The sequence below is a fragment of the Colletotrichum paranaense genome (genome assembly GCF_030867605.1).
Source record: "Colletotrichum paranaense strain IMI 384185 chromosome Unknown Scaffold_2.1, whole genome shotgun sequence".
In the NCBI taxonomy this organism is placed as follows: domain Eukaryota; kingdom Fungi; phylum Ascomycota; class Sordariomycetes; order Glomerellales; family Glomerellaceae; genus Colletotrichum; species Colletotrichum paranaense.
The window spans coordinates 114,399-140,835 of NW_026848960.1; the positions used below are offsets into that span (position 1 = coordinate 114,399).

The 26,437-nt window shown below is 54.0% G+C and overlaps 7 protein-coding genes across 7 annotated transcripts; 5 read left to right on the forward strand and 2 right to left on the reverse strand.

Annotated features, from left to right (window-relative positions):
• Positions 1-2,537: 2,537 nt before the first annotated feature.
• CPAR01_01904 (aldehyde dehydrogenase) lies at positions 2,538-4,186 on the forward strand (the record flags this gene model as incomplete). Its single annotated transcript, XM_060486192.1, has 3 exons — positions 2,538-2,599; positions 2,700-3,099; positions 3,158-4,186. 3 exons carry the CDS (start codon positions 2,538-2,540, stop codon positions 4,184-4,186), a joined length of 1,491 nt encoding a protein of 496 aa, XP_060353520.1.
• A 534-nt stretch (positions 4,187-4,720) lies between these two features.
• CPAR01_01905 (cytochrome P450) lies at positions 4,721-6,436 on the reverse strand (the record flags this gene model as incomplete). The annotated part of the gene is made up of 1 exon (XM_060486193.1): positions 4,721-6,436. The coding sequence occupies one exon, from the start codon at positions 6,434-6,436 to the stop codon at positions 4,721-4,723; it is 1,716 nt and encodes a 571-aa protein (XP_060353521.1).
• An 839-nt stretch (positions 6,437-7,275) lies between these two features.
• CPAR01_01906 (cytochrome P450) lies at positions 7,276-9,005 on the reverse strand (the record flags this gene model as incomplete). The annotated part of the gene is made up of 4 exons (XM_060486194.1): positions 7,276-7,438; positions 7,516-8,281; positions 8,343-8,856; positions 8,910-9,005. 4 exons carry the CDS (start codon positions 9,003-9,005, stop codon positions 7,276-7,278), a joined length of 1,539 nt encoding a protein of 512 aa, XP_060353522.1.
• A 989-nt stretch (positions 9,006-9,994) lies between these two features.
• Positions 9,995-11,711, forward strand: CPAR01_01907 (FAD binding domain-containing protein; the record flags this gene model as incomplete). The annotated part of the gene is made up of 5 exons (XM_060486195.1): positions 9,995-10,129; positions 10,181-10,448; positions 10,509-10,900; positions 10,953-11,350; positions 11,417-11,711. The coding sequence occupies 5 exons, from the start codon at positions 9,995-9,997 to the stop codon at positions 11,709-11,711; spliced, it is 1,488 nt and encodes a 495-aa protein (XP_060353523.1).
• A 1,098-nt stretch (positions 11,712-12,809) lies between these two features.
• CPAR01_01908 (beta-ketoacyl synthase domain-containing protein) lies at positions 12,810-20,876 on the forward strand (the record flags this gene model as incomplete). The annotated part of the gene is made up of 8 exons (XM_060486196.1): positions 12,810-13,030; positions 13,087-13,220; positions 13,281-13,394; positions 13,455-13,609; positions 13,686-14,133; positions 14,189-14,279; positions 14,342-20,006; positions 20,064-20,876. The coding sequence occupies 8 exons, from the start codon at positions 12,810-12,812 to the stop codon at positions 20,874-20,876; spliced, it is 7,641 nt and encodes a 2,546-aa protein (XP_060353524.1).
• Positions 20,877-21,694: 818 nt separating this feature from the next.
• Positions 21,695-22,683, forward strand: CPAR01_01909 (uncharacterized protein; the record flags this gene model as incomplete). The annotated part of the gene is made up of 2 exons (XM_060486197.1): positions 21,695-21,788; positions 21,848-22,683. 2 exons carry the CDS (start codon positions 21,695-21,697, stop codon positions 22,681-22,683), a joined length of 930 nt encoding a protein of 309 aa, XP_060353525.1.
• A 787-nt stretch (positions 22,684-23,470) lies between these two features.
• CPAR01_01910 (uncharacterized protein) lies at positions 23,471-26,053 on the forward strand (the record flags this gene model as incomplete). Its single annotated transcript, XM_060486198.1, has 1 exon — positions 23,471-26,053. One exon carries the CDS (start codon positions 23,471-23,473, stop codon positions 26,051-26,053), a length of 2,583 nt encoding a protein of 860 aa, XP_060353526.1.
• Between the last annotated feature and the right edge of the window lie 384 nt (positions 26,054-26,437).

The following is a 26,437-nucleotide window of genomic DNA, read 5'->3' on the forward strand; positions in this document are numbered from 1 at the left end:
CATTGCTTAACGCCGCACGACGGAGCTACCCTGCCCCCCTTTGGAGGTGTAGGAGTTAAGATGCCGCGGATGATCGAGCCAAGACACCGTAAAAAAAAACTTGGAGATGTATGTACATGAGTGTGGGTCGGGGGGTTTAGGTATCCCATGTCCGCGCCCCAGTATCCAGACTCCAGAGTGTGCAGAGCCCGGTATGGAGAAGTCCAAAGAAAAAGGTAATCTCAATCTTACCGGTAACCTTCAAGGTGGCAGGTCGTGGACCCGGGGCCCCAACATTTCACGGCCAGCCACCGAGTCGACGTAAGGTACGGCGGTACGTCTGTAGAGAACGCGTGCGTGTGTCGTCAAGGTGGGAATGAAAAGGTGGGGTGGAGGGGAAAGGTGCCAGTTATGCCAGGCGGAAGTTCTGGGCCACCCAACGACCAAGTCGAAGTGTGAGGAATCGTGTTTCGTCCCATACTGCTTATCCCATGCTGCGTATGCCGGGCTGGAACGGGACCGTCATTCTGACTCGATTGTCACGGAATGGTTTGGGTATCACAGTACGTTGGGGGTGTAGTTCAACTTGCTGACTGCAGGCAATCCGCTCGGAAAGCATCTGAAAACACGCGCCGGCGAACTTCCGCCCATCCATCCAGAGCTTACATACTATGTACGGAGTACAACTGGGAGCAAACAATGGAACGGGCATCCAATAGTTCATCGTCTGATCATCTCTTGGAGGATGGCTTAATGCCGAAAGAATCCGGGGTTATAGTAGTTAGACTTCTTTTGATTCGGCATTTCTAAGCGTGCCATGGCTACGACACATTGGTCCCGAGCTCGAATTCCGATGTGTTTGATAGCTGCTCAGCTACAGTAGCATAGTTGCACTGTAGCACGGTAGTTGGCAGGGATCGGCGAGGAGTAGCTGCAGCGCAGAGCCCGTCTGTTCCCTAGGTGATGCCATTTGTCATAGTATCCTAAGCAGGACCCTCGGGCAGATTCAATAGCTGTGGGATAATCATAGTAGAGAGACAAAAAAGCAGATGTTTGGTGTGTGTGATGAAGCGCTTTGAAGCGGGTGTGGCTGCTGCATCAAGACAAGACCAGCAATTTGAATTGTGCTGATTGGTTGGTTGCCCAATGGAAGACGCAACTTGTGATGGAGAAAATGCGGGGTCGACAAACTGCAAGAGAGGGGAAGCGGAGAGAGAGGGGTTTGTAGCTCTGGGTCGTGGCAACCTTTCATATTCATCTCAAGAACAAAAGCAAACAAAGCATGGTAGATATTCACAGTATAGAGGCAAGAAGAGAGAAATCAAAAGATGGCAACAGACATATGGTCGAGCACAACTTACCTCAGAGCCATCTAGTCCAATATCATCACGACAGTTTCGCGATTCTTCTTCCTAACCTGGGGCCCCGGGGAATGGGAACGCGGAACTCAATTCCCACCGAACGGAACCCACAGTGACACACACCCCTGGGTGACATTCTGGTAAACTTGGGCCGAGTCGAACAGGCATCACCTAGTGGCAGTCTTGATCTACCTTACTGTTAGTCTCTGAGTCCTGGTGAAGACCTGCTGTCAGCCAGCACAGCACAGCAACGCACCGGTGGATAGCGTATTGCTCGTCCGGCGTAAAGGGAACGAGGGAAAGCAAAGGATAGGAAAGGAAAGGAAAGGCAGGCGTTGGCCCGAAGCGGCGCCCACCTTTCCCCGTTTACCTTAGCTCGAGGTCCCATCTTGCATCCATCCCTTGCAAGTTGCTGCCCCTCCATTTCTCCCCTCCAACACTAACAAATCGATTACTGTATGGGAGTCCACCCTAGCTTGTCAATATCTGGTGTAAGTACGAAGTACCCCCCCCCCCCCCAAACCCTGTCCATTGACAGCATGCAGATGCGTGTCTGGCCTCCCAGTGTGGAGATCTCAAGTCCAGTCCAGTCCACCGAATGACCGTGTTTGACGTTGCTCCGGCCCATGGGGGGGATTCTCTCACGTTCCCTTTCATCCAATGCCCATCCAATCTGCGGTTCCGATACCAAGTACGGATAGACCAGGCCTCGGTTTTAGTGTTAGGTTACTATCTTGCAGACACTCCAGTCTCCCCTTCCCCTCATCCTTACGCAGTACCTACCCTACTCTGAGTCTGGAGTCTTCCCCTCCATCCGTACACCCTCCTGCCCACCCCGGGCCCCACCGCCGTCGAGCAAGGTATCGCCTTCGCCTCCTTGACCCTTCACACTCCAGTCTCTAGGTCTCTGACATTTCGTCCCCTCCACTGCCTTTGCGCCGCGCGGTATACCGTATCACTTTCGGACTTCTCTCCCCCAGCTCTGCTCTGCTCTTGCTGCTCTGTGCCCCCCCGGACCCCGCTTTATATACAGTCTGTGATCCCCAGCTTCGTCTCTCCAGTTTCTCTCCCTCCCTCTCTCACTTCTCACTACTCTCAACTCACAATCCCATCCCAATCCAAACTTTTTCTTCTTTCTTCCGTGATACCAGATACCCTTCCACGTTTCGTACTTGTTTTCCACAAAAATCACACACAATGGGTTTGTCCGTTGAGCTCAAGACCCCGGTGACGGGCGCCTACAACCAACCTACTGGACTGTGCGTATTTTCCACCCCTCAATCCTTATCCCGCCGCCGCTTACCCCGCGAGCAATGACGACCTCGAAATCACCAAGTCTAACATATCGTGATTTTCTAGCTTCATCAACAACGAGTGGGTTGAGGGTGTTGACAAGCAGACTTTCGAGGTCATCAACCCCTCCACCGAGGAGGTCATCACCTCCGTCCACGAGGCCACCGAGAAGGATGTCGACATCGCCGTCGCCGCCGCCCGCAAGGCCTTTGAGGGCGAGTGGAGAAAGGTTCCCCCTAGCCAGCGTGGTTACCTCCTGAACAAGCTCGCCGATATTGCCGAGAAGAACACCGACCTCCTGGCCGCTGTCGAGTCTCTCGACAACGGAAAGTCCATCTCCATGGCCAAGGGCGATGTTGGTGCCGTTGTCGGCTGCTTGAGATACTACGGAGGCTGGGCCGACAAGATCGAGGGCAAGACCATTGACGTTGCCCACGACATGTTCCACTACACCCGCTCCGAGCCTGTAAGTCGCTGTCATTCTTGGTACAATCCAGAACCGCCAGCTAACAAACCCTCTCCAGATCGGTGTCTGCGCCCAGGTCATCCCCTGGAACTTCCCCCTCCTCATGCTCTCCTGGAAGATCGCCCCCGCCCTGGCGACGGGTAACACCATCGTCATGAAGACCGCCGAGCAGACTCCCCTGTCCGCCCTCGTTTTCGCCCAGTTCATCAAGGAGGCCGGCTTCCCCCCCGGTGTCTTCAACCTCATCAACGGTTTCGGCAAGATCGCCGGCGCCGCCCTCTCCGCCCACATGGACGTCGACAAGATCGCCTTCACCGGCTCCACCCTCGTCGGTCGCCAGATCATGAAGGCCGCCGCCAGCTCCAACCTCAAGAAGGTCACCCTCGAGCTCGGCGGAAAGTCCCCCAACATCGTCTTCAACGACGCCGACATTGAGCAGGCCATCTCCTGGGTCAACTTTGGCATCTACTACAACCACGGCCAGTGCTGCTGCGCCGGCACCCGCATCTTCGTTCAGGAGGGCATCTACGACAAGTTCCTCGCCGCCTTCAAGGCCCGCGCCGAGCAGAACAAGGTTGGCGACCCCTTCCACCCGGAGACCTTCCAGGGCCCCCAGGTCTCCCAGCTGCAGTTCGACCGCATCATGGGCTACATCAAGGCCGGCAAGGACGAGGGCGCCACCGTCGAGACGGGCGGCGAGCGCCACGGCGACAAGGGCTACTTCATCCAGCCCACCATCTTCAGCAACGTCCGCCCGGACATGAAGATCATGCAGGAGGAGATCTTCGGCCCCGTCTGCGCCATCGCCAAGTTCAAGGACGAGGAGGAGGTCATCAAGCTCGGAAACGACACCACCTACGGCCTCGCCGCCGCCGTCCACACCACCGACCTCAACACCGCCATCCGCGTCAGCAACGCCATCAAGGCCGGCACCGTCTGGGTCAACTGCTACAACATGCTCTCCTACCAGGTGCCCTTCGGCGGCTTCAAGGAGTCCGGTATCGGCAGAGAGCTCGGCGAGGCTGCTCTGGCAAACTACACCCAGAACAAGTCCGTCGCGATCCGTCTGGGCGGAGCATTGTTCTAAGCCGTGGAAAGGCTTGGTTGGAAAGGTAATGAAAACTGGGGCTTATTCCGGCGCAAATGTGTACATGACCTTGATGTAACTTTTTTCTTCTCGTTTCAAACATCACGTTGAATGATACCAATAACACAAAAACAATCAAAATTCTCCTGTCCTCTATGAATGCTGTGAATGTGATGAATGATCCGACCAAGTCCAATGCTGACGGCCGGAACGGAACGGCCTGCTCACGACGCCTTGATCCACTTCCCCGATACACCGCCGGCCGGCATCCTAGGCGTATCATGCGCCCTACGGTATCCAAACGGCCCGCGAGCAATCACGTTCCATCAAGCCCTGGTTTCTGGGGCCCAAAATCCAAGTTCTTGTAAGTGTATACGCTGTTGTTATATTTCCCAAGTATTACATTGCTCGGACAACAGTACTTGTTCCAATCGCGCATCTAGTGGAACCAGCGAATGGCGTCGTTATATTCTCAGTCGAACTCATAAGTGTCGGTAATCGATCTGAGTCTCTAGCACGACATGTTTACAAGACCTACGCAACCTTCAGCCGACACAACACCGCCTCATTCCGATCAACCGGGCTCCCAGGCCCACAAACCACCGTAAAATTATGCCAATCTCTAGTGACATCAACATCCAACCCCTCCACAGCCTCATACCTCTGCGCCATCCTCGCAATCACGTAACCCGCCTCCGTCAGCGCGAGCTGCTGCCCGATACAAATCCTCGGCCCGCCGTTGAAAGGCACGAAATGCCACGCCGCGCTCGCGGACCCTCTCTTCGTCTCCCATCTCTCCGGCGCAAACTCATCCGCGTCCTCGCCCCAGAGATCCTTGCGCCGGTGGAGTACGTGCGTGCTGAAATTGACTTCCGTTCCCGCGGGCACGAAGATCGGGTCGGCGCCATGGGGACCGCCGCCGGCGGGGAGGGTCGTGTCGATGAGGGCGCGGCGGGAGTTGAAGGGGACTACTGAGTGGAGGCGGAGGGTTTCGGAGAGGATTGCTTGGAGGTAGGTGCACTGCTTCAGTGACGCGAACGTCATTGATGTTTCTGAAGGATCTATGGAAGAAGAGCAAGGTCCAAAGGTTGATGTTATCTCCGCGCGGAGCTTGGCAAACACGCGCGGGTTGCGAACGAGACAGTACCAGACCCAACTCATCAGCGAGGCGGTGGTATCCCGTCCCGCGGCGAGCAACCCCAACACCTGCTCGCGAACTTCTTCGTCCCCTCCCCCGCCGGCACATCGTTCTCGAAGAACTTCTAGGAAATCGTACCGCGCGAGGGAGGAACCCTGTGCTTTCGCCGCATCTGAGGCGGCGACGGCGGCGTCGACGAAGGCGTGGAGCGTCGCTACGCAGGAGCGCAGGTCTTTGTTCCCGTAGAGCCAGTAGAAGCTCCGGAGACGCATGCGCGTGCCGAGCACGGCGAGGAGTTTTTCAAAGGCGTGGTTGAAGGCCGTTCCCGGGTGGGAGTTGTCGTTGTGGAGGCGGGCGGAGAGGGTGCGTGTGCTTTGGCCCAGGAAGAGTTCTGTTGCGGAGTCGAGGGTGAGGCAGGGGAACAGGGAGGCGAGGCTCACGGGGGCTGACCATGTTCCGTCTGCGGCGTTCATGTTGGTGATGGTTGTTGTGGTGGTCCCCTTTTCGATGCAGAGGAACAGCGTCTGGACGTGCGCCTCGAGCAGATCCAGCCTGGAGACGTTATCGCGGCTGAAGAGAGGCCTCATCACCTCCCTGGCGGAGCGCCACGCCGGTCCGTCGGCCGCGAAGATGCTTCGGCCCAGGACGGTCTTGAGGTTCGTGCTGCGGGCGAGGCCCATTCCAAAGTCGCGGAATTGCGTGGCGAGGAGGGCTTGGATGTTGCGCGGGTCGGCGGTGACGACGTTTGTTGTGCCGAGCAGGGACATGCGGAAGGTGTAGACGCCGCCGTTGGTGTTGGTGTTGGGTTCAAAATTGCTGTTGTTGCTGTCACCATTGCGACCGAGGGCCGCGAAGCGCGCGGCGACGTGGTCTGGCGTGCGCTGCTCGCGGTCGGCGCGGAGGGAGGCGAGGACAACGTCGAGGCCGAGGGGCCATTTTGAGGGCTCGAGGGGTGCTGGGTGGCAGGAGAGGGTGCGGGCGCGTCTGGCGTGGGAGATGTTGTGGTGGAGGGTGAGGAGGAGGTGGATGATGAGCAGGAGGAGGGGGATGAGGGTATAGAGCGGGGTGTTGTGAAGATGATGGTGGAGTTTGAGACTTGGGAATTGGGCCATTGTGGTGATGGAGAATGTTTGAGATGCCATGTTACGTTGAGTTTCTATCTGGGGTCTGCGGGATGCTTCAGCTGAGAGGCGTACAATTGGTCTCTTACAGGCACGACGACCTAGGATGCTATCATCATCATCACCATTACAAAACTTCAGCTTCACGATGATTGCTGGCCATCTTGATGGGAAGCGTGTAACAAGACCCCTCCAGCGTCTGCGCAGTCATTGGTCAAACGGTCAATATCACTCAACGCCTCTAACTCCGATCGACCCTCGGCCAACGTGCTCTAGAGGATGCTTGGCATTGGTCCGACAGCTTGCGCTGGTGGAAACGACATGGGAATCTAATCAAAGGCTCCATCGCGAGGTGGAAGACGTCCCTGATCCGAGGAAAGGGGATCTTGCAGACGAGAATGAACGGGGGAAAGACACATGGGTACCCCCTGGATGCGGCCCGCTGACTCGGACGTCAACCATTCTGCTGGTAAGTGACAGCTGAGGGGGTCGACACTACGGGGCGATTGACTCGCTTTCATGAAGATGAACTCGTCCAATCATTTATGATGTATTTGAAAGAGGATTTTGTCGTTGTGGTAACATGAGTGTGATTTGTCGTTCTCGTGGACGGGAGAGCGAAAACTGTTGGCTGTGGGCTTAGGAAAAAGTGCAAGAAATAATTGGCAATAGAATCATGTCAATAATTCATATCTCATAATGGCAAGGTGATTGTCTTTGAGTCGATTATCTGTATGATGAGACTGCACAGTCCACAATAACCCTCCCATGAATTAGCAAGTCTGGGCGATGTATTTTGGGCATCGGTTTGACTGATGCTTAAAAAGGCTTCAAATAGCTGTTCTAGGGCGTAACCTGATCATCAAAGGGACCTTCTCCCACATAATATACGTTCCCTGTTTGCTCCACCAATCTTCGGCAGGATTCTCGAGCTCAAAGTCGAAATTCCAAATAATCTTTGCCATAGTCAGACTCATCTCGGCGAACGCCATGCTGAAGGATCGTCAGCGTCCACCTCTTGACTTTTGTGAGGTATCTCTTTCTGGGGGGGGGGGGGGGCAGAAACTCACGCTCTTCCGATACAAATATGCTGCCCATATGAAAACGGTTGGACTGCCGCCCGATCATCGTTGGCAAATTCAGACTCGGGGCCCAGCTCAAGCCATCTCTCAGGAATGAACTCTCGAGCTCGGCGGAAGTTATGCTCAGAGTGTCCCGCCGCAAACTGGTTCACAGCAACAGCGTAGCCGCCAGGAACCCATCTACCGTCAATGACCTCGCCCTTCCCCGGAACCCATCGGGGCAGGGAGCCCGGCGTGGGAGGGTACAACCGCATGCCCTCGTCGATACACGCGCGGAGGTACCTACAATTCTGCGCAGCAACCATAGTGATCTCCTCCTGCGTGCTAAACTTGCCGCGGATCTCCGCCTTTACCTTTTCGAGCTTCTCCGGGTTCTGAAGTAGCAGGTACGTGAGGCCAGACATGCCACCGGCGGTGGTGCCGCTGCCGGCGACGATGAAGGTGCCCGCCAGCATCGTCAGCTCAATATTGGTGGGCTTATTGCCCTCCTCCGGGTTATCAAGGATGTAGGACATAAAGTCCTTGCCCGGGTTCTTGGCCTCGATGCGCTGTCGGACTTTGGCCTCCGTCATGGCGATGTGCTTGCGGCGGGACTCGGTCACGCGGCGCGGTGCGATCCAGGTGAGGAGGTCGAAGACGCCGTATTGTACTGTTAGTTGGATCCAGACGTAGGCTTTGGCGCGCGTATTGATGAGGCGAAGCCAGGGATGGTCGGCGTTGTCGAGGCAGTTTTCAGAAGCGCCGAAGGCGAGGTCTGGAGTGAGCAGTCTGTTAGTTGAGAAACAGGCTGACCTCTATGAAAGTAGGCCACTCACCATTCAGAATGTCGAAAGCAAGAAGATTGAACCAGGTTGACAGATCTACAGCGCCTTCTTTGCAAACTCTCCTTAGTTGACTCACGAGAGTATCCGTATAATTCTGAAAATAATACTCCTGCTCACGCAACGCACGCTCAGAAAAGGCTGGGTTAATGGCGCGCCTGAGCTTCGCGTGTCCCGCCTGGTCCTCCGTCATCAGCGTCTTCCGGCCACCCATGGTCGGCGGCGCGATGCCGCGGCCGTCGAGGGCTTTTGGGAACTCGCTGGGCGTGCGCTGTCCGTAAATCTTCTTCCACGCCGTGGAGCTCGTGTAGGAAAGCTCGTCGGGCGCAATGCGGACGACGGGGCCGTATTGGTCGTGGAGCTCACGGATGCGCCAGGAGATGCGGCCCTTCATGTTAACATAGTTCCATGGCAGGCGAGAGATGGCCCAGAGTTTGGGGCCTGGGTAGTGTCGGAGCGGGCTGACGTAGAGGTAGTAGAAGCTTCTGCAGAAGATGTATATCGCGATCTGGAGGATTGATGAGTTTTCGTTCTGAGAGGATCGTTGGGTACTGAACTTACTAGACAGAGAGAGGTGATAGCAATGTTGAAAGCCGAGAAAGCTGGTAACTTGCTCAGGTGAGCTTGAACCTGCTCAGGTAAGTTGACCGAGACCATCGTGATGATTGAAGATCCCTTGACTTGACCACGGTGTCAGCACTTGTTTGAGCCAGATTATCTGCATCGCCTTCAACATCAAGAAAGCATCTCGGGTCTTGACCACCGAGCTTGGCTCTTTTACTCAAAGCTATGGTGGAGAGCTGATCGGAGCGCGTTCCGCTGCAACACGAACATGACGAGGCTCTCCGCGTGTGACGGGTCTAGGGGTCTCATGAGATGAAGTGAGTAGTCAAAGCAAGCCTGCCAATAAGAAAACAACGTTGTTGCACGTTCTCAAGGACCCGCGAAGAATCATCGTGGGATCCATCGTAGAGGAACGCGATAAGAAGGTCGCTGCGGTTTCCGAGAACTTGATTCATGCTGAGCGGGCCACGGTGCTAGGGACTCCCTGACTGCCACCTCTAACCCCCTGTAGGTCACGCCGGGCTGCTTAATGAATGCCGAATCTGTCGTCCGGAACGGAAGTCTTGTACTGGACTAGCTGCAGGAGAGAACCTTATTTCCCGAGACATCCTGGAGCCGGCCCCTTGAAAGAGCACGAGTCAATGCTTGTTTAGAAAACAAGCTCATTACCCCGGTCTTGGCCGTTGAGTCTAAGACCTCAAAGTTCGAGGGGCCGGATTCATGTAGACCTGAAAACCCCAATGGGTTTCATCCACAGCACGTGGGAACGATCTGCCAATGAGGAATCCTACATCATGGATCTCCTGCTCTGCGATAGTAGGAAAATTGCACTCTCATTGCGTCCGTAGGTGTTTCCATAGACCCTTGAGTTGGCGAGTGGAGATGTTGGGGACTTGACGAAATTGAGCCGACGGTTCCATCAGAGAAAGGGCAATGATTTACTCGATATGTGATGTGTCCGAAATCGGCTTCCAAGCCATGTTCAAGCAACCTGACGGACAATTGCTGTCAAGTTTGACAAAATCTCTGATTGTTTGGCAGCCTGGCGACGACTTCACGTCAGGAATCAAGACATTAGCACCATGATGAGAAGAACGAGCCCTGAGACCATCCGGGAAGAGCTGGAGCCTAGACTCTCAGCCGGAGCCTGCATTCACCTCATCGAATCCGAAGAGTTTGCTAAATCAAACCTGCGATTCACAGACTATGAGCGTCCGGTAAGGCCAGAGCAAGCATTGTCCAAAAGACTCACGCTGACTACGGCATAGACGTATCTTGCGGCTGTTGAGCCGGCGTGCGAAGAGGATGTGATTCAAGTCATGAAATATGCCCGAGAAAAAGACATTCCGTTCGCGCCTCGATCAGGACACCATGCTGTCACTACGACGATGCGGCACCTGAAAGACGGGATCCTCATCGACATGCGTCCGCTGAACAAGTTAGAATTTGACGCCGAAAAGCAGCAAGTTACCGTCGGCGGAGGCGTCATAACGGACAACTTTGTCAAGTACCTTGAGTCGGTTGGGATGGAAGTTAGTAAGTGATTAGTCGATGCTGAGTATCACATCTCCAAGATGCATGCTGATATCGTGGCAGACGTTGGGTCCTGCCCGACCACGGGTGTGATAGGAGTTGCATTCGGAGCCGGTCTCGGCCGTCTCCAAGGAAAATACGGCTTCTTGCACGACAACATGGTGTCTTGTAAGATGGTGCTCGCCGACGGTAGCGTTGTTCTGGTGTCCAAGAATTCCAACCCCGAATTGTTCTGGGCTATCCGCGGAGCTGGGCACAACTTTGGCATCGCGCTAGAGGCTACGTTTCGCGTACATCCACAGGCAAACAAGGGCATACACTATACTTGGGACCTGGAGTATACTGTTGAGCAGTGTGATTCTGTCTTTGAGACACTCAACAGCGTTCATGAAATGATGCCAGCCAATTTGGCCATCTTCATGCTGTGGGTTCGCCAGAGCGAGGATGGAAGAAAGGTCAAGAGTCTTTATCCTGCCGCGGAAAAGCAAGGCTGACATGTCTGCACAGCATCATATACTCGTCAATCTGGTTTGGTCTGGTCCCGAAACCGAGGCAGATCCATGGATTCAACGGTTCAAGAACCTAAACCCCGTTATCAACAGCGGGAAAGTAACCACAACATGGGCTGACCTCCCATGGAAAACATACAAAGGCATGAACAACGTTCTCAGTAAGCCAGAGGTCTGGTCTAAAGCGCCTTACAAGATGATGGGGGCTGCTTGCGTCGAGAAGTTCGACCTCAAGACCACCCGGGCATTCTTCGAGAGTGTCAGGTCCATGAACGAAGAATGGGCGGGCAAGGGCTTCTTCGGGGCCATGTTCGAATGTTTGCCCCACCAAAAAGTACGAGAGCTACCCAGCGAAGCGACGGCATTCCCTTGGCGTGGGGGATCGAATCATTTCTTGTGAGTCGATGCTAAATGATGTTATTGCTTTACCTCGTGACGAGAAGCGCTGACTTGCATGGACAGAATGCTCATGGCGACGCCGTTGAAGCTTGAGTTTAAACCAAAGTTCGAGGAGCACCTTGACCGGTGGAAGAAGGAGTTCATCGCAACGTCGGGTTATGGTCGACTGCAGCAGTACGTGAACTATGGCAACACGACAACTACGATGAAGGATCCTCCAGAAGCGTTGTATGGTTATGAACCTTGGAGGCTAGAGAAGTTGCGTGCCTTGAAGCAGCTTTACGACCCCGACAATGTGTTTTGCTGGTACCAGCCTTTGGTAGAGCCCGAAGCTTCAGATGTAGTAAACGTCGCTTGACATTTTGATATTTTCTTTCAAAGTCCCTTGTGGATCTATCAATCGGAAGGGTTTCAAATTTTACTGCATGTATGATACCAAGACTTAGATGCGCAACAAACCCCCCCCCCCCCCCCCCCCCCAAAAAAAAAGCTGTCTGGCAACGGAGAGCAAGTAGGTGTCCGTAGTTTGAAGGCCAACTACACGATCCGCAATCGGACCCGGGGTAAATGCGCATTCGGCCGAGATGATTCGTATCTTCTGAACGCCTCGGGGACGGGCCTGGATTACTCCTCGCGTTCATTCATACGAAATTCAGCCGGCAAGACGCGTAATGAATACATTGTAGCGATGCCGGCGGCAACTCGTCCGGGCAAATCCTCTTCACAAGGACAAACAAAAGAGCCCACGTGGTGCGAGATTTGTTGTAAAGACTCAATTGTATCAGCATGGGTATGATTGTTCGCCAATCGCTCCAGGGTACAGCTCTGCTATGATAACCTGAGACCCGAGTCAGCGGCACCACAAGTGCTCCGCAACACAATATCAGATGTGAGGCCCATCTATCAGGGATCCATTACAGCCGCCCCCTTGGTGACCGGGACCGGTTGCTGTTGAATCCATAAGTCCCCCGGATTCTTCCCGTACTTGGCAGCACCCCGGGCGATCGGGATGTGGAAACGCTCCGGCCAGAACATACACAAGCGTCTTTTCTATACTGTCGGGCCATCACCGCTTTTGCGTAGTCCCGCTGCGCCCAATATTGGAGGACAGGAGGCCACTGGCAACGTGTCTGTAGGATACGATGGTATTGGATAACTAGTATTGTCTAGATGCAACCCTTCGGACTCTGGTCGAGGCAAGCATCTTCGCTCTTATCTGATGGCATGGATGGACCTCAGCATGAGATATTGCTATTGGGGAAGGAAATGCGGACTACTCCGATCGAGACCGTTGGAGGCAGACATATGACACCTTGAGCTCTTGCTGTTTTTCTTCGTTTGCTCTTTGATTCTCCCTGACACTCTCGTCCTAGCCAAATCCTTCCACGATTCTCCCAAGATACCCAAGCGCTATACTTATTAGTAATTCTCCTTCTATTGTCCCTTGTTACACAAAATGCCGTTCATCGACGAGCCCACCCGTGCTGAAAGCACATGTCAGCCCATTGCCATCATTGGTATTGGCTTGAGAGCACCCGGCGATGCCTCTGATCCGGAGAAGTTCTGGCAGATGCTCTTGGACGCTCGCTCTGCGCGATCCGAGATTCCCAAGGATCGCTACAACGTTGACGGCTTTTACCATCCCGACCCTGAAAGGCTGGGAAGCATCCAGCCCAGGTAAGTCCGATTTCTTGAGAATCCCTTCAAACTTATCGTCTCATCGTTCTTTCAAGGCATGCGCACTTCTTAAAACAGGACTTCAAGGTGTTTGACGCACCATTCTTCTCTGTCACACCTAAGGAAGCCAAGGCCATGGATCCGACGCACCGGATGCTCCTTGAAGCAACTTACGAGGGCTTTGAGAATGGTAAGTCCATGGTGGTCTAGCAAACCTGAACGAATACCCCGTTTACTAATTGTGCGTTAGCTGGTCTGAGACTGGAAGACGTCTCGGGAACTCAAACATCTTGCTACATTGGTACCTTCACCGGAGACTTCCCCAACCTGCAAGCTCGTGACAATGAAGGGCCCTCTATCTATCGTGAGTATCCATTTCTGTCACGTCATGTTCTATTATTGCCTTTCTGATGCCTCGTCAAAGATGCCACCGGTCTCTCCTCCTCCCTTGCCTCGAATCGGCTTTCGTGGTTCTACAACCTGAGGGGGCCCTCAATGACCATCGACACTGCATGCTCGTCTAGTCTAACGGCCTTCCATCTGGCTTGCCAGAGCATACGTACAGGAGAGGCAGAGATGGTAAGTGACAATTAAGCATATGGAAGAATTCTCACTCCAGAGCAAAGTAACTGCTGACACAGAACTTTCGCAACAGAGCGTTGTTGCTGGTGCCAATCTCATGTTCGGCCCAGACATGTCTATTTTGCTCGGTGCCGCCAAAATTCTCTCTCCCGACGGAAAGTCCAAGATGTGGGATGCGAACGCCAACGGATTCGCTCGCGGAGAAGGGTTTGGCGTCACAATTCTCAAGCCCTTGGATGCCGCGCTTCGCGACGGCCACACCGTCCGCGCTGTTGTGCTGGCCTCAGCAGCGAATGAGGACGGAAGGACCCCTGGTATCTCGCTGCCAAACAGCGAAGCTCAGCAGGAACTCATCCGCACTGCGTACCGCAGAGCTGGAGTCGATCCCGCGGAGACCGGCTACGTTGAGGCACACGGCACGGGAACGCAAGCCGGCGACCCTCTGGAAGCGCGTGCTATTCTCAAGACGATAGGAGACCAGCCCAGCCGCAATTCCGAGCTGTACGTTGGCTCGGTGAAGAGTACGTTTTCCTCCATTTACTGCCTCTTTTCAACAGTTACTAAGAAATTTCTCAGCCAACATCGGTCATTTGGAGGGTGCTGCTGGTGTAGCTGGTGTTATTAAGGCTGCCTTGGCCGTCGAAAGGGGATTTATCCCTCAGAACTTGTGGCAAGTTCTACTCCCGGAAAACTTTATATCGAACATCTGACTGATGCATGTCCCTGCAGGTTCGAAGAACTCAACCCCCAGATCGAGCTATCAGATAACGTCAAGATTCCCACAACTCTCACTGTGTGGCCTCATAGCGGCCCAAGACGTGCTAGCATCAACTCTTTTGGTTTTGGAGGAGCCAACGCTCATGTCATCCTTGAAGATGCCGCATCCTACCTCCTCCGTCATGGTCTCTCAGGACGTCATGCCACAGTTTCCAAGCCAAGACTACCTCAATCTACTTCCAGCAATGCCAGCGATATCGGCTCTGAAAGCGAGACCACCAGCAGCATCAGCCCAGAAGAGCCCTGCTCCAAGCTCTTCGTGCTTTCCGCGAATGATCAAGAGGGTGTCAAACGCAACGTTGGAAGGATAATCGACTACCTTGCCACCAAAACCTCTGGCCAACCGCTCTCAATGACCGATCTTGCCTACACCCTCTCTTCGAAACGGACAACTTTACCCTGGAAGTCTTTCGCAATTGCTTCCGACATCAACAGCCTTTACCAGAGTCTTGAGACTATCCCCGCCGTTGTTCGATCGTCCAACTCGTCTGTGCCGGGTGTCGCCTTCGTATTCACTGGCCAAGGAGCCCAGTACTTCAAGATGGGCAAAGGCCTCTCCGTGTACAAGGCTTTCAGAGACAGCATGCTGCGCTCTGAGACGATCCTCAAGTCTCTTGGCTGCACCTGGACTTTGACCGAAGAACTGGATCGCCCCGAAGCCGAATGCAACCTACGCCGGACGGAGTACAGCCAGCCAGCATGCACTGCCTTGCAAGTCGCGCTCGTTGATCTTGCCAAGGAATGGGGTGTTAAGCCTGTCGCCGTTGTTGGTCACTCTAGCGGAGAGATCGGAGCCGCCTACTGTGCAGGCTTCATCGATCATGAGGCGGCGGTGAAAATTGCGTGGCTAAGAGGTCAGGTTTCCCAAACTGTCTCCAAGAACGGCGGCATGTTGGCTGTGTCCGCAAGCGCCGAGAGCGTCAGCGAGTACCTTCAATCCCTCAAACTCGGAAAGGCCATCGTTGGCTGTATCAACAGCCCCAAGGCTTGCACAATCTCTGGAGACGATGCCGCTATTGGCGAATTGCAGGAGATTCTGAAGGAAGCCCAGATTCCATGCACTCGTTTGCCCATGGATGTGGCATATCATTCTTTCCACATGGAAGCCGCGCGAGAGAGATATGAGACTGCTCTGGCTGGCATACCCCACCGGTCTTCTGATATTCCCATGTTCTCTTCTGTAACAGGAAAGCTTGTCACTTCTGAGAAAATGACACCTTCGTACTGGGTGGACAACTTGGTTTCTCCCGTCAATTTCGTGGGTGCCGTTCGTTCTCTCTTGCACCATGCGCAAGGTAAAGTCCGATCTCACGACAGATCTGCTTTTGCCAGTGTTTTTCTCGAGTTGGGCCCACATTCAGCTCTGAGAAGCTACCTGCTCGACACATTCTCTACTGAGGACAGGTTCTCAGACCTATCCTATGCCACAATACTACGACGCAAGTTCGACGGGGCTCACACTGCCCTGGAGGCGATGGGACAATTGTGGACTAAGGGGTGCGACGTTGATATCAACCGCGTTAACGAAGTCACATCTGACACCAACATGCTTGTGGACTTGCCACCGTACGCATGGAACCATAAGCTCTCCTTCTGGGATGAGTCCTACCTCAGCCGCGAGTACAGACTCAGAGAGAAGCCGCGTACGGATCTGCTTGGGTACCGAATCCCAGGTACTCCGGATCCTACCTGGCGCAACTTCCTTCGATGCAACGAGAACCCTTGGATCCGCGAGCACAAGGTCCAGGGCGACATTCTCTATCCTGGAGCGGGTATTGTTGTCATGGCTATTGAAGCAGCCCGTCAGCTTGCGGAAGAGAACCCCACGGAGGAGGTCTACGGATACGAACTCCGCGATGTTGCCATTGACACTGCCCTTAGAGTGCCGGACACCGACAAGGGTATCGAGGTGATGATCCAATTGCATCCTCGTCGCACTGGTACCAAGGCCGGTCCGTCTGCTACCCTCAACGAGTTTGCTGTCTCTTCTTGGTCTGAAGACATCAAGGAGTGGACGGTGCATGCGCGAGGACTGGTCTCTGTCACCTACAAGTCGTCTCTCTCCCCGGCCATGCAACGCGAACTGGCTCTTGAGAACAAGCGCTACGCGCAAACCTTTGCCGAAGCCAAGGAGATCTGTCAGAAGCCTGCACGGAGCTTTCTTTACGACACCGTTGAGACCATTGGCATGCAGTATGGCCCGACTTTCCGCAACATGACCGAGCTTTTTGCTGGGCCTAGTGCAAGCTACGGCATCATCAGTGTACCGGATACCAAGGCCGTCATGCCCAAGGGTTTCGAATACCCGTTCGTGGTCCACCCTGCGACCCTAGACTCTGTGCTGCATCTTCTCTTCCCCTCTATTAGTGGCGAGGACCAGTCTCTTAGCGAGGCAGTCGTGCCATTCTCGTTTGACAGAATCTTCGTCTCTGCCAAACTCTCAACAGTCCCTGGAACTAAGCTTCACGGATGTTCCACGGCTCAGAAGACCAGCTACACCACTTGGAGATCCTCCATCACCATCTCCGAGGATCTCTCTGAACCCGCGATTATCATGGACGGGTTGTCTTTGGCTTCCGTTGGAGAGGGAGAAGCTTCTCAAGCTCAAGAGACGAGGGCCTCCTGCTTCGGACAGACTTGGCACGAGGACTCTGACTTGCTTGAGCCCTCTCAGATCAAGGAGCTTGTGTACAAACGTACTCTCAAGAGCAAAGATGACGATTCTGTCCTCGACAAGCTTGAGTACGTCTGTCTAGTCCATATCTACCGCTGCCTCGCCTGGCTTGGAAGTGAGGAGGGCAAAGCTTTTATGCCCCAAGATGGCTTCTGGAAGTCCTATGTCGAGTGGATGCACGACACTATCAAGCAGTTCCCACCTCTTGCTGCCAGCGAGGAAGAAGTTGAAGCCGAGCTGGACGCCGCGCGCAAGAGAATCGTTCTGTCCGAGAGTGGCGACATCACAGTGCAGATGGTCGACCGCATCGGAGAGAACTTGAGCAAGATCTTCTCTCGCGTGGTAGAGCCGTTGCAGGTCATGACCGAGGGCGATCTGTTGTACTCCTTCTACCGCGGCGCCTTTGGAACCAGCTTCAACACCAACGTTGCGGAGTACGTTGGATTGATTGCTGACAAGAGACCCGGCATCAACATCTTGGAGATTGGTGCTGGTACCGGTGGCACCACGTATCACGTCCTGGAGCGCCTCCGCAATGCCGATGGAACTTCCAAGGCGGCAAAGTACTGCTTCACGGACATTTCGCCGGGCTTCCTCTCCAAGGCAGCCGATCGCTTCTCGACTGACGCATCCATCATGGAGTTCACTACCCTCAACATCGAAAACGAACCCACCGAGCAGGGCTTCACTCCCGAGAGCTACGATCTCATTGTCTGCGCCAATGTACTCCACGCCACCAAGAGCATCCAGGAGACCCTCGCTCACTGTAAGTCGCTGCTAAAGCCTGGTGGTCGCCTCGTGCTTTCTGAGGTTACGATCAAGCGCATCTTCAGTGGCTTCATCATGGGCCCCCTCCCTGGATGGTGGCTTGGAGAAGATGACGGCCGCAAAGGAGGTCCTCTCCTGGATGTCGAGGAGTGGAACACTGCACTGAAACTAGCCGGCTTTTCGGGTGTCGATGTCGACATTCGCGGCGATCGCGAGGCTTCTATGGAGCCTGTCTCCTTGATCATCTCGACGAAGCCAGAGAAGCAGGTGTCTGGCTCCTCTCAATTCGTCGTCGTCAGCACAGGGTCCGAACTATCTGAGAAACTTGCAAAGGCCATCAAAGAGCAGTTCGTATCCGCTAGTCAAGATGTGTCAATTGCTCAATGGGATGGGGTTTCGGAGAGCCAGGTCAATGGCAAGTACTGTCTCTGCCTCGCTGAATGGGAGGAAGCCATCCTGGCCAACCTCACAGACGAGAATTGGGAGAAGCTGCGCCAAGTCATACTGGGCTCTGCCGGAACTATCTGGATCACTGGTGGTGCCGCGATGGAATGCTCTGAGCCGATGAAGTCATTGATGGTTGGTCTGTCAAGAGCCATTCGTAACGAGGACGCAGGCGTTCGGCTGGCTACCCTCGACCTCGAGACCGCTAGCAACATCAATTTTGAAGAGGCCGCTAGGAATGTCCTCAAGGTGGCGCTGGGCCACAGTCGTGGCGACGGGTTTGACGGCGAATTCGCAGCTCGCGGTAGCACCATCTACATCCCGAGAGTAGAGAGAACTCTCAGCGTCGACGGCTCCCTTCGTAAGTACGAAGCCAAGGGACAACCGGAGCTTGTCTCGTTCAAAGGATGCGGACGACCGCTCAAGCTCACCATCAAGACACCTGGTCTTCTCGACACCTTCAGATGGGAAGAGGACGAGACGTACTACCAGCCCTTGCCTGAAGACTGGATTGAAGTCGAGGTCAAGGCAGTGGGTCTCAACTTCAAGGATGTCCTCGTCGCTTTGGGCAACCTCGCCGAGAACAAGCTCGGTGTCGATGCATCTGGAGTTGTCACTCGCGTCGGCTCAGCGGTCTCGGATTTCAAGCCCGGTGATCGTGTCATGACTGCCTCTTGCGACACTTTTGCGACCCACGTCCGCTTCCCGGCCAAGGGTGCCATTGCTGTCCCTGAAAAGATGACTTTTGAGGAGGCAGCGTCGATGCCCCTGATCTTCCTCACGGCTCATTACTCCCTTGTAACCGCCGGAAGCCTGGTCAAGGATGAGAAGATTCTGATCCATGCCGCTGCCGGAGGTGTCGGTCAAGCTGCAATCATGATCGCGCAGCGCAAGGGCGCTGAGATCTTTGCAACTGTCGGCTCGGACGAGAAGAAGCAGCTCATCATGGAGCAGTATGGAATCCCTGAAGATCACATCTTCAGCAGCCGTGATACCAGCTTTGCCAAAGCTATCATGCGGGCCACCAATGGCCAGGGCGTGGACGTTGTTCTCAACTCCCTGGCTGGTGAAGCCCTTCGTCTGTCGTGGCACTGCCTCGCCAAATTCGGTCGCTTCTTGGAAATTGGAAAGGCCGACCTATTCGCCAACACGGGCCTCGACATGAAGCCCTTCCTCGACAACAAGCGCTACATCGGCGTCAATCTTCTCGATTTCGAGAATAACCCCACTCCCCGCGCAGTAGCTCTCTGGGAAGATACAGCAAAGCTCATCCATGATGGCTCCGTCAAGCCCATCGCGCCGATCCAGCTCTTCTCCATGGCCGAGGTCGAGAAGGCCTTCCGTCATATGCAGGCTGGCAAGCACATGGGTAAGGTAGTCGTTCGGGTCGACGATTCGGACATGGTCCCCGCCATCCCCCGCATGCCGAGTGTGGACATTCAAGCAAACGCAACCTACGTCGTCGCCGGTATTGGTGGTATCTGTAAGGATATTGGACGCTGGCTTGCAGAGAAGGGTGCTAAGCATCTCGTCTTGCTCTCTCGCTCGGCCGCCAGCAGCGAGGAGAACAACGCTTTCGCCTCTGAGCTTCAGAAGACTTATGAGGCCAACACCTATGCATATGATTGCGATGTTGGCAACAAGGCTGCCCTTCAAGAGGTATTGGAGGACTTGAAGGCAAAGGGCGTCCCTGCTGTGAAGGGATGTGTGACCGGTGCCATGGTTCTCAGAGTAAGTCAAAGCTCCCAACCCCAGCAGGATAATTTCATTGCTGACAACTCACAACAGGATACCCTCTTTGACAAGATGACTGCGGACCACGTCCGTACAACTGTCGGGCCCAAGGTCCACGGAACCTGGAACCTGCACGAGCTCCTCCCGCGAGACCTCGACTTCTTCGTCATGCTCAGCTCCCTCGCTGGAGTCATGGGCCACCGCGGACAGGGCAACTACGGATGCGGCAATATCTTCCAGGACTACTTCGCGGCGTACCGCCGCAGCCAGGGCCTGCGCGCCATGACAATTGACATTGGCTATCTCCTCAGCGTCGGCTTCGTGGCAGAGCATGATGAGTACGTAGACCACGTCAAGGCCATGGGCCTCAAGGTGATGCACAAGAGCGATCTCCACGGCCTCATGGCCACGGCGCTCGAGGGCTCCGAAGCGCATCCTCCGCAGGTTATGTGTGGACTCCCTTATAACGAGCACGACGACGCGTGGTACTGGATCCAGGACCAGCGGTTCGCTGGCCTCAGGAAGACTGCCGCGGGCTCCGGAGCGGGCGGGTCTGCCACTGTTTCTCTTCGCGAAGAGCTGGCTCGCTGTGGCAAGGCGGACGACGAGGCTGTGCATCTGATTACCTCTGCTCTGGTGCAGCGCCTGGCCAAGTTGATGATGATGCCCGAGGACGATGTAGACGCGGGCAAGCCACTGAGTGCTTATGGCGTCGACAGCTTGGTTGCTGTTGAGGTCAGGAATTGGATTGCAAAGGAGGTTGCGGTTGAGGTTAGTGTATTCGACATCATGGCCAATATTCCCATGAGGCAACTGGCTGCGGATTTGGCTGGGAAGAGCAAGATTTTGGTTCAAGAAGCTTCATAAAGTGCTTGATGAACGGTTTAGGTCGTAGGAGATGGGAGTTTGGAAGGGATTTGATTTAGCTTTCTTTGACTAAAGACACTGTAGGTAGTTATGGTTCAGCGTGTGCATGCCCTATGATCGGCTCTAAAAGATGTTCAGAGACAAGCCAAGCATAAATAGTCTGTTGTACGAAGAGAAATGTCAACGTACAAGTTCTTGACTGCTTCTGAATACTGCTTCCAAGGCCTAGCGTTCTCGTTCCTCAAACATAGTTCTTGAGAGACCGACAGATGAAGCATGACCTACTGCTGACACTATTGAAGATACATACTTTGTTGAGCAGGGTAACTCACCGGCGTATTTCAGTGGTACTGATAGCATAACCCCATTGTGGTGATGCCCACTAGCTCCCATGAACTACTCGACACCCGAAAGATTGAGGGGAATACAGTGCTGAATGTGTCTATGAAGTAGAGTAACCTGGAAAGACAGGGTCCACTGGTAACAGGGGCTTATACTGACAAGCTTCGGCGAAATGCATGACTCGCCCCCTGAAGACCGGGGGTCCCTCGGCGGAAACACTCTCGACAGCAGGACCTCAGCGCCTGTCACTTGTCCACGTGCTGGAAGCTGTCTATTGATATCAATGATCGTCTTTGCTTCTTATCTCAATATTTTTTCAGAGGAAAGGACATTGATTCGATTGAGATCGAGTTTTAATTGCCTCTTAGTTCAATTATCAACTTCACACCGTAAGCAATTCTTCTCGCTCTTAGTCTATCATTGCTCACAACAGAAGCTTCAAACGCTCGCCTTAGCGGTAAAGCACTCCCGCAACAATGGCGGCCCAGACCCAGACTCCTGTACCAGCGGCTCCAGCGCCTCTGCCCGCTAAAGAGATGAAGGTCCTTTCGTTGGGAATGACACGAACCGGTTCGTCCCCAGAGCGCTGTAACTCACACACGTCTCCAGTGTGCTAAACAACGTCACAGGCTCTGCTTCCATCACTAAAGCTCTTACAATCCTGGGCTTTCAGGGAGTCCACCACGGTATCCAGGCCATCTCTTCGCCCCGCGAATGGGCGCTATTTTCTCGCGCTGCGGACTCCGTGTTTCCCACACTTCCAACTCATAACGGCGCGCCCTTTACACGCAAAGACTGGGAAGCTCTATTCGGCTCCTACGAAGCAGTCACTGACATGGGCTCGTTTTTCGCCCTACAACTCATTGAGGCGTATCCAGAGGCCAAGGTCATCCTCGTTGAGCGCGATGTCGACAGCTGGTTCCACAGTATGGACGAAGCCATCTTCAAGACTACCTGGGGCTTGCGCGCGAACCTGATCATTGATTTTCTGGGGCCCGCATGGGGCTTGAACGGCGGCAGGACTCTTAGGAAGATCCTGCTGGGATTCTACGGCGTCCGAAACGTGAAGGAGATGAGAGAAGTCGCCAAAGACTGCTACAGGCAGCACTATGCAGAGGTCCGGGCTGCGGTGCCCATGGGCCGGCTTCTGGAGTTCAAGCTCGAGGATGGTTGGGCGCCGTTGTGCGAGTTTTTGGGTAAGGACGTCCCGAGCGGCGTCGATTTTCCCGTGGCGAACCAGAGAAAAGAGCACCTTGCGCGCGTGCGAACGAGACAGAATCGATTCTTCAAGCTCGCTTTCTTCACCGGCTTGCGGAAGGCTATGCCCTGGGTATTTGGTCTTGGGGTCGTTGCAGCAGGTGTGTACTTAGCCAAGCCGACTTGGAAGCCAACCCCGTTGGGATGGGATGAACTGAATCGGGTCTTCCAGACAATTCTGAAAGACCTTCAGCTTCGGCTGAAGTAAGACAGCGTCCCCTTTTCACTGTTTTTCTTTGTTTGGTATATATCCTGAGATATATCAAAGATATTGTTCGCAATTCGTCTATCCATTGAAGCTCTTTAGGAAGTAGATATCGCAGGAATAATGCACTTCGACTTCTTACAAGCGTGGTGATGTCAGCTTATGTACACTGTTCACGCGGCAACAAATTGGATGCAGGTTCATACCAGATTCACGATTGGCTCTAATTAGGCATGTATCTAAGCCAAAGGCCATTCGGCTATCCTCCCGGTGACCGCTCCGGCGACTCCTCCGGCGTCCAGAGCCGACATCAATCCCAAATGGAGCACGATCATCGGCAAGACTCATCCAGTCCGGCCCCATTACTTTCTCCGCCCGGGTCCGGCGTTGGTCGGTGCCTCCGCAACACGTCAGAATCCTCCGAATGACAACATCAACTCTAATCCGCTTCAATGCATGAGACCCCTGATCGCCACACCTTGGAGGGTTCCTTTAGGGCTTGGCAAGCCCGACAGAACGGTCATATCGCGGCACCGTTCCTCAGCCCTCGTTTCTTCTTCGGTCCCGATTCTGTGCCAGCTCTCTGCGGTCAGGACTTTTGCGCAAATCAAATCACTGAAGGGCTCTACTCCCACCAATGGAGTCTCATCGGGAAACAGTTGTTCACTGGCTCGGGAAACTACCATCCTCAAACCCAGGGGTTACATTTGGGTTGCCTTGGCGGCATGGACTCTGCCATCCCTCGAATACCGCATTCATTTGCAAAACAGAAAGTGGGAGCGAGATTCCAATGCAGACCTGGCCAATAGCATTCTGGCCCGATGGATCTGTGAAATGGACAAGCCATGCGATTGCCTCATCAGCGACAGCAGAAGAGAGCTACCGCATTATTGCAACCGCCTCGTCGGACGCCAAGCTACCATTTCCAGATGAGCTCATAGCCGAGGAAGACTCCAGCTTCATCTCAGTTAGCACTGGGAGCTTGAAGATAACATTTGCAAAAACCGGGAACGATATCATCAAGGAAGTTGTCAATGCTAAGGGCATCACGGTTGGTGTACAAGGCAGATTGGTTCTCCTTTCCCAGGATCGTGTATATGATCCCGATAAACCAGACTCACTTGTAAAGCACCATAGTTTCCAGGGGAGCATAAGCTCGGTGGTAATTGAGCAAGTCGGTTCCATCCGCGCTGTCATCACCGTTCACGGAGTCCATGTCGAGGTTCCCCAAGAATTCGAGCCGACTATCAAGACCCATAAACCATGGATACCTTTCACACTTAGGTTCTATCTATATGCCGGATCTAGTCACATTCGAATACTTCATACCATAAAATACGACGGCGGGACAAATGACTTTATTCGAGGGATTGGGATCCGCCTCAAGGTGCCTCTCCAGGAAGAAGCGGCCTTCGATCGCCATGTACGATTTTCTGGAGCATCAGGGGGTGTTCTTGCCGAGGCTTCTCAAGGGCTGACTGGACTTTGGAAGGATCCTGGGCAAGAAGTCAGGTCCGCTCAGGTACAGGGCAAGCCCTTACCGTCTTCTGAGAATTGGGATCCGGAGCTACCCCAAGCTTCTCTGCGCTGGGTGCCCATCTGGAATGACTTCAGTTTGCATCAACTCTCGCCAGATGGGTTTACGCTCGAGAAGCGACTGAGGGAAGGTCATCCGTGGATTAAGACCGCCAGTGGTACCAAGGCGGGAGGAGTTGTTTATGTCGGTGGTGCTAATCGCGGAGGATTGGCCATCGCGTCGAGACATTTCTGGGAACGATACCCGACCGGAATCGACGTTCGAGGCCTTGGCGCCTCTCAAAAAGACACCGAGGTAACACTTTGGCTATACGACCCCAAAGCCGGGCCCATGGACCTTCGGCCTTATCATGACGGCTTAGGTCAACAAGGTTTTGACGATCAGCTAGACGCCCTGAAGATCACTTACGAGGATTGGGAGCCGGAACTCGGGTCGCCTTACGGGATAGCGCGCACAAATGAGCTGATGATATCGGTGACGGACTCAACGCCAGATAGCAATGAGTTCTCATCACTCATAGACCTCATCCGAGATCCTCCAAAGTTATTGCCTAGCCCAGAAGCCATTCACTTTAGTCAAGCTCTCGGTACATACTGGTCTTCATTGTCGAATACGTCTGCCAATGGCCTTTCAGCCACCGACGAACGCCTCGAGTTCCTGTTTCAATTCTATGAGAAGCAAGTACAACAACGGCGTTGGTACGGATTCTGGGACCATGGCGATATCATGCACACGTATGATGAAGACCGACACACCTGGCGATACGATGTTGGCGGATACGCCTGGGACAATTCTGAGCTATCACCAGATCTATGGCTCTGGCTGTACTTTCTGCGGACCGGTCGAGCTGATGTGTTCCACATGGCGGAAGCATTGACTCGTCATACTGGAGAGGTGGATGTTTACCATCTTGGGCGTTATAAGGGTCTCGGTACACGACATGGCGTGCAGCACTGGAGCGATAGCTGCAAACAAGCCCGTATATCGAACGCCTTGTATCGCCGCTTCTTCTACTACCTGTCTGGCGGTGACGAACGTGTTGGAGAACTTCTCGAAGAGACCCTTGATACGGATCAAAAGTTTCTGGTCCTCGATCCGTACCGAAAGGTCCGAAAGGACAGAGAAACCTACAGCCCAGATGCGCATGCTGTCGAGATCAGCCTGGGAACTGACTGGGCATCGCTAGCAGCCTCCTGGCTTGTCGAGGTTGAGCGACGAGGGCCACGATGGACTGAGGCCAAGAGTAAGTTATTCCGGTCAATTGAAGGGATTGGCGCCCTTGCCAACGGCTTTGTTACCGGGAATGCGACTTATAATCCGTCAACCGGAGCCATCTCACCACCCACCGCAGATCCTGACAATCAAGGGGTAGTGAAGGTTTCCCACCTATCAGCAATGTTCGGGTTGTTTGAGGTGGCGGTCGATATCCTGCAGCAGTTTCCAGAGAAAGCAGACGCAACTGGGTTCAGGCATGCATGGCTAGAGTATTGCATCTTCTTCAACGCTAGTCTAGAGGACCAGGAGAATCGATACAGCCAATCTGGCTGGGGCAGACTGCAGCTAAGACAAGGACACTCTCGATTGACTGCCTATGCGGCGAAGGAGCTCAATAGACCTGATCTGGCTAAACGCGCGTTGGAAGAATTTGAGAATGGGGATGGCTTTCGGGACTATGGTCCGAACGCTGTCTGGAAAAGCACCCCGGTGAACAAGAACCACGTTCTAGAGCCCGCAGATGAGGCTCTTGGGGTTTCTACCAATGTCACCGCGCTGTATGGTCTGGCAGCTATTCAGAACCTGGCATTATTGTTAGATGAGGCAAAAACAAGAATTTAGAATGATGTTCAAGTTAGCGTAACTGTGCCAAAATGCACGTCCAAGTTTCTCATACGTTGTCGACTCCGCAGTTGTCCAGGAACCTGGCATCTCTAGACGCGACGCGCATCGCCTGTAGCAGAGTGCGGCGAGCCTTTCTTGTTGATCCCGACAAGCGATACCGACTGTTCTACCGCAATAGAAAGCTTGTTGTGGTTGTGTGGAACAAATAAGGTTTTCCATGACAACTCAAGTTGAGTGGGATCAGAAACTCAGTCAAGGAGGGTCTTGGAATTCCCGGGTTCGTCCGGCCTAGAACACGGATGATCAGCTCATTGAAAAGCCTGAAATGGTGACAAATTAACAAATGGACAGAGAAATTTGCTGGAACATCCCAACTTTCAG